Source organism: Telopea speciosissima, chromosome 4 (genome assembly GCF_018873765.1).
Source record: "Telopea speciosissima isolate NSW1024214 ecotype Mountain lineage chromosome 4, Tspe_v1, whole genome shotgun sequence".
Classification (NCBI taxonomy): domain Eukaryota; kingdom Viridiplantae; phylum Streptophyta; class Magnoliopsida; order Proteales; family Proteaceae; genus Telopea; species Telopea speciosissima.
Window position 1 is genome coordinate 67335216 of NC_057919.1, and position 18094 is coordinate 67353309.

General features: G+C 39.1%; 1 protein-coding gene across 1 annotated transcript; it reads right to left on the reverse strand.

The window, feature by feature from the left end:
- Positions 1-7661: 7661 nt before the first annotated feature.
- Positions 7662-18094, reverse strand: LOC122659571 (BRCT domain-containing protein At4g02110-like). Its single transcript, XM_043854673.1, has 10 exons — positions 17772-18094; positions 17554-17643; positions 17227-17331; positions 16123-16224; positions 15879-15963; positions 15050-15119; positions 14858-14902; positions 8990-11944; positions 8552-8768; positions 7662-8386 (listed from the first exon to the last, which is right to left on the reverse strand). The coding sequence occupies exons 1-10, from the start codon at positions 17871-17873 to the stop codon at positions 7832-7834; spliced, it is 4326 nt and encodes a 1441-aa protein (XP_043710608.1). The 5' UTR covers positions 17874-18094; the 3' UTR covers positions 7662-7831.

Here is an 18094-nt window from a genome sequence, read left to right on the forward strand (position 1 = left end):
GGGTGAGGGGTTGATATATATCGTTTTGTAGTAAATGGGGGAAGAGGGAGTAGTGTTTGTTTCTTCCCTTATCCTATCTTTTATCTGCAAGTTTATCTCTTCTGCAATTCTGATGTCTAGTGTTTTAATGTTGAAGCAAGTAGTGGAGGTGATGATGATGGTGGTGGTTTAGCCATAAATTATGGTCCTCTCGGCTCTCTCTCCTCCTCCCTTGTGGGGTCTGGTCTCAGACTCTCTCAGGTTCTCAGCCCTTAATTCCTGCCGTGAGAGAGGGGTGAAGCTTGAGGTGGGTACTGGGTAGGGTAGAGATGACCAGATCGATCGATGAAGGAGAGGAGCTGTACACTTCTAGAGACTTAAGCTTTTAGCTAAACCCTTCACCCCTTGTCTCATGTTCATTATTCACTTTCATCTCTGTGTCATCTGTCCTCTACCTCCAAAATTACAAATTATAATCTTCAAAGAAAAAAAGGTTTCTGTGGCTTCTAAAGACCTTAAATTATTGGAAACTCAATCTTAATTTCTTCCCAAATGAAAGAAGAAAACAGAAGAGTACGAAAGGATAAAAGCACAGGGAGGTGAGGTGAGGGTGGTAGAGAGACTTAGAGATGTAAAAACTAGTAAATGCTAATAATGAGTGATGACCATCGCCATCATCAGATTGGCTGAGGAGAGGAGGGTGGTTCTTTACTTCTAACGAGAGTAAAAGAAGAGATTAAAAAGATCTAAAGAGAGAGAGAGAGAGAGAAGCAAAGGAAGAGGAACAGAAACCGAAAAGATATTCCAAAAAGGCAAACAAAGGAAGGAGCCTTCTAATTTGCTCACATGCCATGCTTTACCAATATATTGCCCTTGATGCCATTCCCTATTATTTATTGCCAGGTGTAGTGAGACAAAGACAGAGAGAGAGAGAAGAAAGAGGGGCATTTTCTCGCTTAAATCTTGCCAACATGACAGGACAATGACATGACCACAATCAATAAAAAAGCTTGAAGCCTCCTCCAAGGATGAATTTAGGGATCGGTTCCAAATTCCGATACGTATTGTTACCGGATCGGACCAGCCCAACCCACAATCAGGCCGGGCCCTAGTCCCTAGTCCCTACTCCCTACTCCCTAGAAGGCTAGGTAGCACTAATTAGCATAGGGGTAGTTTCGTCAAATAAATCTTAACTTTGAAAGCTGTAACAGCTCAAACTTCAATAGAGGACAAAGTCAGGGCTTTATTATTAATTAAGACGGGAACTTCGATATTGTCTATCTCTTTCTTTTGGTTGGATAGGGTTTCCTTCTGATTACTACTGGGTGGATAGAGTACATCGTACGGTATTTACCCTGGAGATGAGAGCCTACGACCAGAGATAAGCAATTAAAAGGCCAAAATAGCTAAGCTACCTCTAATAATAATACCACTACTACTCTACTCTAGGCCTCACTGATCCACTCTTGAGTGAGTGAGTGAGTGAGTTGGCTCTCCCACATGACGACCATGTCTTATCATTTATGTATAGGCTTTTGTTTTGATTAATAGGTTAATTATGGTTTAGGGAGAATTATTAACTATCTTATGGCCAAAGTAAAGGGTGGGTGGGGAGTTTACGTTACACACCTCCCCACACCCAACTTAACTCCTCTCCCTCGCCAAAGGAACCTTACCTTACGACCCCCAAGAGTATCTCAACTCTCAGGCAATTATGCCTTAGGCCGGGGGTGAACAAGGAATCTCTTCGTCCATGATGATTAGGTTCCTTCCATCGCGTTGGATCCCCTATGGTACGATACAATGTGTAGTGCACATTCAACGACCTTGTGTGTTTGGACACGCAATCCAACATCCCGTCTGTGTGTTGGGCTGCATGTCTGAATACACAAGGCCATCGGATGGTGTGCTACACAGTGTCCTGCACTATAGAGGGCCCGAATCCACCCCTCCCCGTCAAAAAAAACAAATAAAAGAAAAAAGAAAATGAGATCCTATTCGTTTATTTCTAATCGGGCGGGTTTGTTTACTTTTGAAAAGGAAAAGATTGATGCTTGAATCCGGGGAACAAAAAGAGAAGAGAAGAGGTGGGAGGAGATGATGAGGATGGATGATGTCAGATAAGGCATGTGAGGAGCTTCACCTATCATGTGTTCTCCATTTAAGACTATATTATTAGATTAAACACTTTATAAACAATATGGGGTTAGTAGTTAATTAAATACAGGAAAACTGTTTAGTGGGCGAAACGTGAAAAACCCTTGAAAACTTAATAGAAAGAAAGGGGGGATGAATTGAATGCTGCGATGGCTGTATTTGAGTTGTCTTTTTACTGTTTTTAGTTATTAATTAACTCTGCATCTCTGCTGTGCTTCTCAATTTCACATGATAGATGATGATATCATTAGATACGCTAATTACTAAAATTAATGATATGTGGAGACAAATGAAGGCTTAATTTGATAAACATTAAACCTATGCTCCCTCTATCACCAATCAAGAAGGATTAATTAAGATTTTGGAAATTAAAGTGTTCTCTCTCTCTCTCTCTCTCTATATATATATATATATATATTTCTAGATCTCTAATTTGAAATCTGAAGTGATCTCCTCCTCCATCTCCATATATGTTTAGGGAAAGGGGGATATTCTAATCTAATTCTATGACTTACTTAAAGGGCAAGTTAGCAGATAACACTCTGTCAAAACTCATTAAAGATTGGCTTTACTGATTGCCTGTTGGTTTGACTCATGATGATGGCCTCAACCCTTTTCCCTGCTTTGCTTCTCTTTCTTTTTTTGTTTTTTCAACTCTTTCTAAACTGTCTCCTTCTATATGTTTATTGTATTAAGTGGTACCCATGAGTCCACCATGATCATGAGAGAGAGGGGCCCTGGCTGTCATTTTGATTTTATTATGTTCTAATTAAAATGGACTGTGTGTCTAGTCTGGTGTCATTGCCACAACCAGGGTTGACAGCCCCTGGTGGGACTGTGGAGTGGTGAATGTGCAAAAGCTTGCAAGTTTTTTTCTGGACAAACTCAAAGTAGTTCTCTCAAGTCTGAAACTGAAACTGAATTCCAGTTTTGACAAGAGGTGCATGGGCATTTGGCACACATCTCAATGCATATTCAGCAGCCCAACCGTTGGATGCTTCACTGATCCCTCGTTAGGTTCGTAGAAGAGTAGCTAGAATTAATCGGAGTTAGTTAGGAATCAACTTGAACCCTAGAAACCTTTCATGGATTGACCAGTTCAGATAGGCAAGAATCCGATTCAAACTCAGCTGGTTTAATTAATACGATTTCAATTTTTAAAACCATTGTATTGGTGGAGTCTTAGTGGGCTAAGTCCAAGTCCAAGAACCATCTAAACAAGTTAACCCCAATCCACACATTTACTTTTGGAGAAAGTTTTCCTTCACCACCATTCGGGAAGGGTTCAGCCATCATCTTAAGGTCCTAAAATATCTCCTTATTTAAGAACGGTCAAACATGTTCCCATTGTTGTGTGATAGCCTCTTCCGTCCATTCGAAAGCCGCGATCAAGAAATTCCCCCTCACCGTGGTTTAAGGAAAACTGGATCCTTTACTTTTTCTATTTGGCAAAAGTTATGTCCATGAATAAAGTCATGTTGTCTCAACCAAATTGCTTCACCTCTATGGACTATGTGTGTATGAACAAAATACTCCAATTGCTTGCTAATAAATCCGTTGGTTTTATCTTTTAAGACTATTCATATGGTAACTGCTCTCAATGCTCATCATTATGCACAGTTGGTTAGCAATATTAACTCTTCAAGATCTACTTGTCAGGCTCCTGCCATTGTGGGGTCAGGCGAGGGTCATATATTTATGCGGTCTTACCTTTGCATTAGCAAAGAGACTGTTTCCAAACTCGTTGGTTTGCGGATGCTGTTTTCAATGTCCAGATATGATCCAGTTCAACTATGGTTACAATTCTCTATGCGGTAAAGAAGTGCTTTTTTTTTGGGATAAAAAGGAGGTCTATTCATTCATGCATGTTCAATACCAAAAGAAATAAAACGAGAAACATAGAATGTGGGGTTACAGTCCCCTCACGTTGAGAACGGTTACGTTTCTCCAAGTGGCAATCAAAGTTCTCAATCGGTTATGACAGAAGCTGATCTCAACCATCAATCTGCGCCCTCTTTATTGCACATCTAGTCAATACTAATGCGGATACTTTACAGGAGTTAACAACCACTAATGCTGCACCAATTATGTGAGTGTCACTTCTTCACCATACCAAGGACAACCAGCTTCCCAATATGGGAGTAATCTCACCTCCCTCCTCTCCCTCCTTCCCAATTGATCTTCCTTCAATTTGATTGGGTCGGGTGCAGATTCACTCCATCTCTGATAAGTATTCAACCATCTCTGATAAGTATTCAAGTATGATGGAGAGAAAATAAGGAATAAGATAAATTAAGAGTGGAGAGAAGAAATCGGAGAGGAAATAGAAAAGGTTTTGGCTTTACAGGTGAAGCCTGGGATGTCTTGGTTTGGATGAGTAAACCTACCTCATCTCTTTAGAGATATTTTAGAAAAGGGTGAATTTTCGTATATAGTCGTGCACGGTTGATCGCACGTGTTTTGTACAAGATCATGCCCATCCAACAGTTGAAAGCACGACTTGTGCACCATACACAATTGTATACAAAATCTTTTTTCAATTGGTGATATCTTCATCATGTTGCAATGAGGAAAGTCAAACTTGACTAGCGTAGGGCAATCAACACTTCTCAAGTCTAAATCTCTCTCTCTCTCTATGTCTACTTCAAATTACCTACATCCCACCATGATAAACTTACCAAAGAGGCAGTTCGTTTCTAATGGGGGAAAACTCCGCTAAGTAATAAGATCCACTGGATCTCTTGGAAAAGAATGTGTAAGTCAAAATTCAATGATAGATTAGAGTTTAGAAATCCAAAGTTACATAATCTAGCACTTCTCTCCAAAACTACATGGCGATTATAGAAAAATTCAGACTCCACATGGGTCTGCTTTATGAAAGCAACCTATTTTTCCAGATGTGATTGTTTGCAAGCCACAATGGGACGGAATTTGTCATGGGTAGGGCGAAGTATTCTAACTGTCTGGGAAGTTCTTCTTATGAGTCTTTTATGGCTAGTTGAGAAAGGTGATCAAACCAAAATTTGGGATGACCAATGAGTTCCAAGTCTTCCTAATTTAAGATACAACATTTTACGCCGGATACTGTTCATTGCATCTTGTATCAGATCTTATTGATCAGCAAAATCATTGTTGGAATTCTCAAGTCTTGGAGGCTTTCTTTCATCCTAGTGATTGTAAGGTGATTCTTGATATAGTCTATCTTTTTTTTTGTGAGGAATGATACCTTGATCTGGGGATGGGTGCCTAATGGATTCTTTAGTGTAAAGTCCACTTACCGTGTAGTTTGTACTAAAAATATGTGGGATGCTTCATCTCTGGCATCAACATTTTCCCCAGGAAAAGAGGTCTCATCAGTTGTGTGGAAACAAATCTGGTCTACTCAAACCTCAAGGGGTTAGCGCAACTGGCTTGGAGGGGACATGAGACTCCGCCTCAGGAAGTGAGGTCTCCTGATCAAACCTTCGCCGCTATATAATTTCTTGGGGCCACCGGCCTGAGGCTCACTAGGGCCCAGAAGCTCCCGGTTCGTGCGTGGCGCGGGGGTCATGTACGAGCCCAGGGGGGATTTAATCGGCCTAAAGTCGGATACCCCTCCTGTCCCCCCCCAAAAAAAAAAAATCTGGTCTACTCAAACTTTACCAAAAATTGGATTTTTTTTTTCGGAAGTGTGTGTGTGTGGATTACCTAGAAATTGCGGTGGCATTATCTCATTGGAAGCTACCACTGAGGGTAGAATATACAGGGTTTGGAGAGATTGTGGAAACAATTGATCATATCCTATTAGCTGGGCCTTTTGCAAGAGCAGTGTGGTTCGGTAGCCCTCTATCATATATTGCCCCAACGTCAACCACCCGAATTTTACATATTTGGATACAAAATTGGGCAACCCTAGGAGTAGATGGGAAGAAAATCCATGCGATTATTACTCTTTGCAGCTTCATTGCATGGTATATCTAGCGGGCACATGATGATTTTGTTTTCAAAAGACACGTGGTCTTAGTTGATGTCATTCAACAAGCCCAGCTGGCTTTCATTGAATTTCAAGAAGCTCGTGGAGCAACTCATCCATTGGCCAATTCAAATGCTCACATGCCATTGCAGCAGCTATATAGCAATTGGCAACCACCACAGAGAGGTTTGATTAAATTAAATTATGATGCATCCTTGACAACAGATAGCCCAAAAGGAGGACTTGGGTTTATTTTCCAAGACTGTGGGGGTAGACCTTTACATGTGGCCTCTGAAACCATGTTCGTTTTCAACCATTCTCATTGGTGAAGCAATGGCGATTCGGTCTTCCTTCAGGCTATTGAAGATAGTTGGGGTCATCTGATCATTGAATTTGACTACAAAGTACTGATATCTATCCTCATCGATGTGCGGTCTGATCCTCCAATTGCAAAAATTCTATTATCCAGGCCATTACACACATGACATCATATTTAGAATCATGTACTTTTCCTATAATTCGAAGGAAAGGAAATAGTTTGACTGCTTCCTTCCTTGGCTGGCCCGGTCTTTGATGTGTAGGACTATTTGACTTAATTCCATTCCATGGCTTCTTGAAGCTTGTAATTCTGAATTCATGTGTACTACACGTAATTCTCAATAAAGCTTTGTTTACCCAAAAAAAAAAAAACTAATTAAAGTTGTATCAATTGTCTTTGCAAGTCAAGCCTGAGGTGGGTCTTCTTTAGATTGTTAGTATTGTTTGAAAAAACTAAAATTTTAAGGAGGTTGTTAATGCATTAATCACCACTTAATTCAAACCCGTTTTCAAGTTTCACTTAGTAGAGGGAAGCAATTATGACAAGTGAATACAATAAATGTGTGGATGATTAAATTAGGGGACTACAGGGAATCCAACAAAACTTCATATCTTGGTTTTCAAACTGGATAAATATTTTGGGACTGAAAAATACTTAAATAAGATCATATCTTTATGGGATGGAACGATTAACAATCTCCTACAAGTTTGGTCTGCCTACACTTGTGTTCATTTGACAATAGCTTAGCAAAACCTGTTAGAGCTTCCTCATTGCTTTCCCTTCCTTTATCTCCACTTCCCAACTTAAATGCCAAGTTAATTTGAAAATACATTGTACATTAAGTAGACATTATCCCATAAATACACAACTGAGACCTACTTATAATCCAATTTTCCTCCAATGCTCAAATTTAATAGCATCACGGTAAGGAGTTTGTACCAAATCCCACCATCAAGGTTGTTTGTGTCTGTATTTGTATTTAGTAGAAGTCGAAGCACAAAGAATTGGTGGCTAGTGAAAGAATGGAAAGTGATAAGGGTGGTGGTTGTCCTCATAATTGAGGGTTTATGAGGGAGTTAATGTGTACATGAAAATATCAGACAAGCAGAGTTGAGAAAATAGAAAAGAAGCCGCATCAACTCCATTCTGCTTTAAAATGGGTGTATAAGAAGGGCTCTTAACCCATCAATTAATTTAAAACACTTACTGCCATCATCTTTTGGACAAGATCCAGACCAACCTGATCAAATCTTTGTCCAAATGTTAAAACTGAAGGAGATGGCTATACAATTACAGAGGTCAAACAAACTAGAATTTAATCCCATTGTCTTATTACTATTACAACCCAACGGGCAAGACTAAAATGGGAACAAAAACATTTCTACAGTTAGATTATCAGGATAAATTCAAAATTTGCCACTTAATTACCTCGATCCAGAGGGCCTTTTTCTCTTGGTGCTCTTTGGAGTTCTGGTGCTGTCCTTCACACTACACTTTGAACAAAACCAGTCTTCCTCTGGAACATCTTCAAGTGGGGGATCACAGCAATCAATATGCATACCAATCCCGCACCCCTTGGAACCACCCTCATCACCACAAATCATCATCACATCCCCTCTGTCTCGAGACCCACAGACTTGACAAGTGAGATCTTCAGTGCTATCTGATGGTGTGGAGACCTCAATGATTTCCTCTAACCGGCTTTGCAGGTTTGCAAACGACTTCTCTGCCCAAGCATGAGTGTTGTAAAGCACATGTCTCTCCAGGGAATACCCTGGTCTGCACACATACTCCACCAGGTAGTCAGCCAAAACACAAGGGATTTCATGTCTTAAAAACTCTTGGACCCATAAATCAACTCGTGGCATGCCAGGGCTAACAATAGCAAAATCAACTCCAGATTTGAGGAAACGAGTGTATGGTGGGGACGTTGCTACAATGGTGCCATCTCCAGCCTTCAAGACACGTTTCAGAGTATCCTGGTTTTTGATGCAAGAATTATCAATAACAGATTAGAATCAAAAGAATAACAGGGAAAATAATAAATGTAAAACGTACTCTGATTTATTTGTACAGAGAAATAGAGAAATGTACAAGGAGCAGCAGAATGCTGTTAAACATAACAACAGTTCACAGAAACATACCAGAGGTGGTGCAATGCATTCTCCATATATGATAATACGCATTCCATAAAAAGCTCCATGACCAGTCTTTTCCCTTAAGAGGCGCCACTTCCTTGGAGCCTCTAAATTGATTGCACCATCTTCACTAAGGCCACTCCGGTACCATTCATAAGGTTCTTCTGGCAAGAACTTCCCTGCCTGATTACTAGCAGTTAAGTAATCAGTCTTGAGAATCCACCTGCATTGTCAAAGGAACTATATCATCTCAGGTATTACAGAAACTGTATAGGTTCATGGAAAAAATAACATGAAGAAAAACCTCCGCCAGGTTTTGTTAAAAAAAGTGCTACATATATTTTATGTTAATGAGCCTGCATCAAATGGAGTACACATTGTTCAAGCCTAGAGGTAAAAGGAAACTACAAATCGCTGTCCAGCAAAAGTGTACTGGTAAAATACCTCCCAGATGCAGCAGCAGCAAAGAACTTTTCTGTTCGGCGAACTGGATCTGGAACAATGAAGTGTGTAGCCTGGTACGACCAGTGGTGAGAATCCCTGCAAACTCTTCCCTTCAAATGCCTTATAACCTGCTGGAACTCTTTCCTCTGTAGATGATGACCACTCAGAATAAACCACACTGGTTCAGTCATTACAATATTACAACTTCCACCAGCTTGCAATGTGTTTAGATCAGTTTTACCAACCATTTGATCACTTGAAATTGGGGCTCCACTGGCCCTCCCACGTTTCGACAAATTCCCACTTGGAACTCCATTTCTGATTGGCTTGTTCTCCTTTTCAGCATCCATAGACTTCTTCCTCTTACTTGCTAGAGTCTTAGTTTTACCTGTAAGACATGCTCTGCTTTTTCCCTTTGGCACCTCTGTTTTCAGAACAGCAATGTTGTTCTTGGCCTCTTCTCTGCTTTTCCCTTCATCAGATGTCTCAATAGTTGCAGTAGAGATGGCCATTCTGTTGATTTTACTTGAAGGTTGTTCCCCCTTGGCCATGTCTTTCTTTACCGCATCTGCTTCAAATGTTGTGTTTTCCCTGTCAGTCATCTCCGCACTAAATGAATTCATGAGCTCAGATCCCTCCTGTACTTCCCCTAGCTCTTTGCTGTCTTTGCCTTTTCCTTTGACAGATGTCTCTGTCTCATTCATAGAGGACAGTGCCTTTCCCTTGGTTTTTTTCCATGAATGTTTTCCCTCTTTAGCCATCTCATCCCTCAACGCATCTGCTTTAAACATTGATCCATCCATCCCCGTCTTCTTGTCATCAATTGCCTTGTCAGGCTCAGCTCCAACTTTGCCTTCTCTTGGTTCATTCTCCCTTTCTCCTTTCTCAGATGTCTTGATCCCAGTCACAGTAGATACTGCTTTCTTGGTTTTCTTTGGAAGATGTTTCCCACGATTAGCTGTGTTTTCTTCCACTGCATCTTCTATAAAAGTTGATTCATCCATGCCAGTCTTCTTTGCTTTTACAGCACTGTCATGCTTAGCTCCACCCTTGCTCTTTTCTGCAGCCATTGCATCAGTCTTTCTTCTATTTTTTGAAAGCTGTACTTGTTTTGGTTGCTTGTGGATGAATTTTCCTGCATTAGAAGTTGGTTTAACCATCTCAGCTTTCTCAGTAACAGGCTTCTCAAGCACATCTCCATCTTGGTCCTCTGGCACCTCAGTCTCATCATCGAGACTTACAGTCTTCTCCACCTCTGTCTCTTTCCCCATGATTACATCTGCGGCTGAAGTTGGCCGACACATCTCATGTTTCTCAGAAATCTTTTGCTCATCTTCTGCTTCCTCTGCGCCCATCATTGGACAGATTGTAGCATCATTTGGGGTTACAGTTTTGTCAAAGCTAAATAAACCCTTTAGTGTATTACTTTCAGTACTTAGCCTAACCCTAGAGCCCAAACTTTTCTGGCCAACCATCTTCTTGGTACGTGATCTTGAAGATCCATCATCATTTGCACTCTTACGCATGCCAAAACTAATAGGACTTTTGGACATCTCACTCACTGAGGTTGTGACATTGGGAGATGAAACCTTGACATATTGGTGCTGCATCTGGGGCTCTGTTTTTTTATCAGGAGGAATGTCAGCTGTTCTGCAGATCTCAACATCCCCTATATCAGGCTCACTAGCTAAGTTGGAACATTTTAAAGCCCCTATAGATGTTTCAGATATCTTTTCCTGAGGAAGGCCAGCCACCTTCACATTAGGAGATTCAGAACTATCGAAAGTCGAAGTTTCCAAAAGAGGCAGTCTAAATTTCAATGATTTCTGTTTGGAACTTGAGGAATTAGTCATTGATGGGCCATTTTGCTGAATCTCAACAGAGTTTGCACCAGCAATTGCATCCAAATGATGTTGATTATCACTAGATGAAGGACCAGTTTTCATTAGGGGTGCACCAATCATCACCGATGCAAACTCCATGCCTTCACGAATAGCTCCTGATGGACTCATGATGGATTTCTGTTTGGAACTTGAGGAATTAGTCATTGATGGGCCATTTTGCTGAATCTCAACAGAGTTTGCACCAGCAATTGCATCCAAATGATGTTGATTATCACTAGATGAAGGACCAGTTTTCATTAGGGGTGCACCAATCATCACCGATGCAAACTCCAAGCCTTCACGAATAGCTCCTGATGGACTCATAGAAGCACGGGTTTTTGGATCATGACTTCCCTTATGTGGTGACCTAATGAGATAACTAGAAACAGCCAGCCTTCTCTGCTGAGGTAATGTTCCAGTTTGCCTTCCCTGACGATTTAAATCTCCGCAATCTGAATCAAGGTCAAGCCCCATGTTAACTTTCTTTCCATCTAAACCTCCTTGTGGAGAGCCATGTGTATGAACTGAAGGTTCTGCAGAAGTATAAACCGGAGACCTACTTGGGGTTTTCCTGGAGTAACTATTTGAAATTAACTTTTCTGCATCAGAGTAAGGGGATCGTGTGACAGTTCTTGAGTTAAATGTTGATCCATTATATTCTTTGTTGAGGTTGGATATAGTGTCAAATGGAATGGATGTCCCACCACTAACAGCATCCTCAAAAGAAGCTCTATTACCCTGACAGCCAAAGTCCTCAAGGCCCTTTTTGTTTACATCATGAAAGTATAAGGCTTTATCAGATCTTGTATCTTTTACAGGGGTCAGTAGCCTACTGTTACCAATAATATCTTTGGCAACATTTGACAAAACTTTAGGCGAGACATTTTTCTGATGGATCTCTAACACTTCCCCCCTAGGCATGGGCGACTTGGAGGCCCTCGGAGTTCCAGTTAGGAAGCCGAAAGGGCACCCTGTGACATCTCTCCCTTCAAATTGCTTATTATCGCAATCCTCCCCAGTTTCTTCTTCAGAGTCCTTGGCTTCTGCTTCCATCATCTCTAACTCGTAAGTACTGTTTTTGTGAAGGGGGAAAAAAAAATTATTAAGTGTAGGAAGGTACAAAAATAGTCAGTGTTTATTCACTCTAAGAGATTCGATCCAAATATAAGAACATGGATTAGTGTTGTAAACTTAATTAATGGATCACTCAGAGAATTCTACTCAATTCAAATATAAGAACATGGATTATTGTGTTGTAAATTTAATTAGCTGTAGACATGGGTTAACTTTTATGCAATGCTCAATGTTAGGACATGAAAGCAAGCAGTTTTATATGCTGAATTGTCAAGATGATTAAAGTAACGCATGTTTCGTAAATTATGTAAACACACAAAAGCATAGATATGCATGACATCACATTTTCTTTTCGTATTCTACATACAGAACCCTAAAAACTAAAACAGTATCGTAAATGTTCAGCCTACAAAACTTAAAAAGTACCTTTTTCTTGAATAATCAAATTTTGTTTAATTCCAACACCAGATTACCATATACTTGATCCATATGATCAACAGTGTACTTCAGGTGCTGGATAGAATCTATTGGAGTAAACAATACATATATTTGAATACTATACAACAACAACAACAACTTAGCCTTATCCCAGCTAAATGGGATGAGCTCTGTTCATATCTTTGGATACTATCACAGCTAAAAATAAAAATAAAACAATAACTAATCATTCAAATTTTGTAACTGTTAAGATATGTGTCACGATTGGGGGTTTGTCCCAATGTGATATAGTTGGTTTATATCTTTAGTTTCCTTTTTATCTTCCTAGCTAGTCTAGTACTGAAGTTAGAGTTGGAGTTAGACTAGGATACTAGGATTTCTATTTCTATTGCTGTTATATTTCAGTTTGATTAATATAAATAAGGAGGCTGACAGTAGATTATTCTGAATCTGTTGCACAGTTCTCCCATTCTCTCCACTTCTTCAGATTCTGGTTGGCAGTTTGAGGTTTTGTTACATGGTATCAGAGCGATGAAGAAGAATAAAAATTCTCCTATTGAGAAAAGGGAAGGTCTCTGCTAGTCTGGGGACAAAAAAACAAAAGGAAGGTTAGGCAGATTTTCTTCTCTGATTGCTGGTGTCCTTCGATTGTTCAAGGCTGCTGCTGAAACTCCTATCGAGTTCTCTTCCCATCAATTGCTGGTACCAAGTTGAAGATTTCTGGTTTTCAATGCTGATGGCATCTGCTGAATCTCTTATCCACTGCTACTGCAAGGCTGTAAAAGTTACAGTAGTCGTCATCCTTACTGATTTGCTTCTATCAATTTGATTTTTCTGAACTAGGGTTTATATGCTGATCAAACTTGTCATTGTCGCTGCTACTGTGTGGCTCGATTGATGGAATCGAAGGTATCTTTCTAGGTATCATGGTGTTCTGTTGGAATCGTAATAGAATTATTCGCTGCTTCCTCTAATTCGATCGAGTCTTGAGGTTGAAGACATTTGGGATTTACAAATTTTTTGAAGATTGGCACTTCCGTGACAATTATTTGCTACTGTGAGGCGAGACTTGATTATTAGATTTTTTGTGATGCTCATCCTTTAAGGTGCTGATTATTGGTGTTCATTCTTTGTCTATTTGTACTGCTACATGTGAGGGGGGGGATTGAAGAGCATTATTCTCTTATTTGCTCAAGTCTCAGCTCAAGAATATTTTTATCTGAAGATTACTATTATTTATTTGTTATGTCCTCAGCAATAATTTTATCTGTGAAGATGGTATTCAGCAATAATTCATATTTATTTGGTCCACAACAACTTGATATTGTGTGGTCCACAATAACCTATACTGCCTATCTGGTTCACAGTAACCAATACTACCTGTCTGGTCCACAGTAACCTATACTACCTATCTGGTTATTTGGTCTAAAGCAACCTAATGCTATCTGGTCCGTAGTAACCTATACTGCCCTTGTATCTGAGACCTATGTTTGGGGCTCAATATCTGCCTTTGTTTGAGTAGAATACTACTTACTACTTGCCTTCCTTGAGAAGGACTTTTGATGTAGTTGTTGGATGCTTCACTTTGACCTTTCTTTGGGAAGATTACTACCTACTACCTGCCGCTTATGATATAGTTGTTGGATGCTGCACTTTTATCTTTCGTTGGAAAGATTACCACTTAAACTTGCCTTCTTTGAGGATTGCCTTTGATATTTCTGTTGCTACTATGATATTGTGGATTGCGATTAGTGTTCACTACCGTCTTTTTTGCTCGTTGCTGATTGGATTTATTCGACACGAAGATTATTTACTAAAGTTGCTAATGATTTGCTACTTGAATCAAGTTCTCCCTGTGCTCACTAGCATCTACGAATATTGTTTATGCTCAAGAGTGATGTGGCTTTTAATATTTGTTCTTATTGGTCCAAGCTGGAGCCTTCTTTTGATATATGTACACTCCAGCATGAAGGGGAGTGTTAAGATATGTGTCACGATTGGGGGTTTGTACCAACGTGATATAGTTGGTTTATATCTTTAGTTTCCTTTTTATATTTCTAGTTAGTCTAGTACTGAAGTTAGAGTTAGAGTTAGACTAGGATACTAGGATTTCTATTCCTATTGCTGTTATATTTCAGTTTGATTTATATAAATAAGGAGGCTGGCGGTAGATCATTCTGAATCTATCGCACAGTTCTCCCAATCTCTTATCTTCTTCAGATTCTGGTTGGTAGTTTGAGGTTTTGTTATAGTAACAATTCCCATGACATTCTCTTTTATTCATGCATGACGATATTTACTCACTAATAAAGTTGACACAAAGAAAAACACTTGTGCAGGGAATAAGTACAGACATGTACCCCAACAAGAAAGGAAGACAAAACCCTATGAGTTTCTAATGCTAAGAAAAACACTAAAACCATGCCTTACAATATTGTTGCCACATAAAAAAATAAAAATAATAACACCACACCTCTTGTCATAATTATCTTCCGGGAGAATCTGCCATGCTCTTAAACTGCAAGAGAGAAATTTTTAATGAAGAAAATCCTCAATCAAAGAATACAACGAAACGAATTGGAGCACATGGGCAGCATAATAATGAAAAGAAAGCCTTGAAAATAGAATTTATTTCAAACAAAGGATAAATAAGTACAAATAGTACCAGTCTTCCAACCACCGATGATTGACGAGTTTTATCTTCTTCATTTTCTTTGCAAGCTCATATTTCTCTCCTAGATCAGAATGACCAAACCACCATTCAAATTAGATTTCTACTAGTTATAGGAAACAAAATACTTGATAGTGAATACACACACTCACCCACTTAACACTAACACTAACAGTAAATTAACAAAATGTCAAGGATAATACTTTGTTAAACACCTTAGGGAAACTCTTTGACATTCTATTTTATGGAATTTGGCCACGTAAGGCATTGTTTCATACCACTTTCAGACTTTCAATTATGAAACATCTCTAGATAATAATTTATTTACGATAAAACGTATGTAATATTCAGGAGTTTCTGTTCATCAAGTGCAGTCCTTTCATGTGCACCCATGAGGATAAAATTATTAAAAATAATGGTGAAACACCAAAACCCACCAATATCTGTGGATGCATTACAATTGCATAAGTTTATGTTTAGCATAATGGAACAATTGGAGATGTATGGTACTTCACCCATCAATATAGACCAGAAGTTGAAAACTGGCAATGAGCCCTTCATACTCCAAAGAGATATTCAATGTTAGCCATAGATGGTAGGGTTCCAATAAGTGTGGATGGTTCTTGGATACAACCGTTAAACTTCATAGTAGCACAACAATGTCCACCTCAAGAATTGGATGTTAATATATGAAAAGCTATATGGATTAAAAGATTACACAAGTATAACAAAAAGATGAGAAATGAAAGCAGAACCCGTTGACTAAATAGCTTCCTTAACTATTTTAAAATGTGACATGTTCACAGGAGTAACGAAATCGCACCCTCAAATTTGTAACATATAAGATGGGTAACTTTATTCGCAATTAGTGGCTTGGAGAACTGTGCGCCCATCATGACTACCATTTTCTGAGAACCAAAACAAAAGCAAAAAATAATATCATTAACTCTTGTCACGGAAAGATCGCCAACTTATTCTCTGTAGCTTTTGGAATCATATGAAGAGGTGGCAGATACATGAAGTAATAAGAATAGAAGTTGTGAAACATAAAGGAGAAAATGGTATACCATAATATCTTCTCGATCTTGCCTTTGATATCCTGTCAAGCACACAAATAGAGATTTGGCATCCGGTATTCCATTCAAATCTTTTAAAGGTCTGTACAAAATCTGAGGAAATGAAATTACAAAATTAGAAAAATAGAATACATACGAGCTCAAAGTAAACTGAGAAAAATAAACAGAGAAATAGGAAGAAGCAATCACTGAAGAGAAACAACTTAAAGGAAGGCATATGTGATGACATGTCCAGAGCAGGTAGACCATAAATCGAATAAGAAGCATCATTGCTGAAATGCTTCAGCTATGAACTAAGAGCTGCTTCAAATCTATTTGAACCCATAAAATCATGATAACATATCTGAAACTAATTCCATTAAAAAAAAAAAGTAAATTGCTAGGTTCAATGAGCTCTAAATTGTAAACATCTGTCATTATAATATTCATAGGAAAGACCGACCTATCGAATAAATTTAGTTACAATTTCAGCTTTGAAAATTGAAGTAGCTTGTAAAGAGTTATAACTAGCAACTTTCCCTCATAAAGTCTCAACCATGTTGAGATATAGAAAAGGGTGCGTGAAGCTGAAAAACTGGATCATGACAGATATCAGTTAATCAACCCATTGGCAAGAACTCCAACATGATTGATGAAGAATTTCAGCAAGCCAAAGTTGGTCATAAATTCCCACCAATGCATAAGGGAGATCTAATCCTGAAAGAAGTACTCTTCAACCATATAGAATATGGCGTATCCAGTGCTCTTACTCTTCAACCATATAAGCATAATAAAGAAACAAAAGTTGAAATAAGATTTGATTCCTCGTCTCATGTTGTTGGGGTTTCACACGATAACAATGATCCCACATTGGATGTGAATAAGCCAATGTGAAAGCTTGTAAGGACTTGAGGGTAAACTTGGGCACTCTCACCTTAATGGCTAGCTTTTAAAGATGAGTTTCTCCTGGAGTCCGAACAGATGCTTCCCACTTTTGCAGACAAGTCAAGACCTTACTTAAGACTAGAGTACTAAGACTATCCCAGTGTTACCGGGTGAATACATATAATGAGATAGAGCACACATGGATGAAAGAGCAAGAGAGAAGATACAAACCAAACTTGCATCCACAGCCATCCCGATATCAAAACTATGTTCAACCCATAAGCCTGTGACAAGTGTTTTGCCATCATTGCGAGCAGCGAGACATACAGAATCATCCTGCATAAGATAGATAAGAAAATGCAATGGGATCAAATAACACAGAATAACAGAGTAATTCAGTATTATTAAAAATAAATTATTTGTATTAAGGAAAATCTGAAATTCAGGGTACAAATGTGTGATAGACGAAAGGAAAGCAGATTTGTAGAATGAACTAAGATAAAGGCACAGAATATGAACCGAAAAAGTTAATCATAGAAAAGAAAGAAACAGACTTACATAAACAATATTGTCCACGATAACGTGAGTGCAACTCGGACCATACTTCCCGACATCAACGCCGCCGCCAATAATAAGCTTAGAACGAATCTGCGAAAAGCAAAATGGAGTGTTGCAATTGGTCAGAAAATCACTCGAATCCAAACATTTCAACTGCAAAAAAATAAAATAAAATAAAAGTAAGAGAACTGAATCGAAGAGAACAAAGAAAGTACCACCTCTGCCTGTAGAACGGGATCAAATCCCACAAGGACGAAACGGACACCGAGAAACATCTGGGCCATGTTATCATAAGCTGAATCTCCACCGTTTCTTGTCATCTAAAGCATCCAACCGAGGATGGGAGATCAGGAGGGAAGACCGTTTTGGGGACGGACGGCGAAGCAAGATACGAGAAATAAACTGCAAGTAAAGGATGTCTCGCTAGTTCTCTGGTTATCAGTTGCAGAAACAAAGCTTCTCAAGCAAGTTTGAAGGTAAAGCGGGAACTGTAGAGTGTGAATTTGCCTCTAGTATGAACAGAGACATTTCCCAGAAGAGA

Bases quoted from the DNA above. Each gene is read 5' to 3' on its own strand.
- LOC122659571 (XM_043854673.1), bottom strand. From the start codon at position 17,873: ATGACAAGAAACGGTGGAGATTCAGCTTATGATAACATGGCCCAGATG. The intron at 15,964-16,122 runs GTATACCATTTT...TTTGGTTCTCAG, and splicing joins AAGATCGAGAAGATATTATG to AAAATGGTAGTCATGATGGG. The intron at 11,945-14,857 runs GTGTGGTGTTAT...TCACAAAAACAG, and splicing joins GAAGATAATTATGACAAGAG to TACTTACGAGTTAGAGATGA.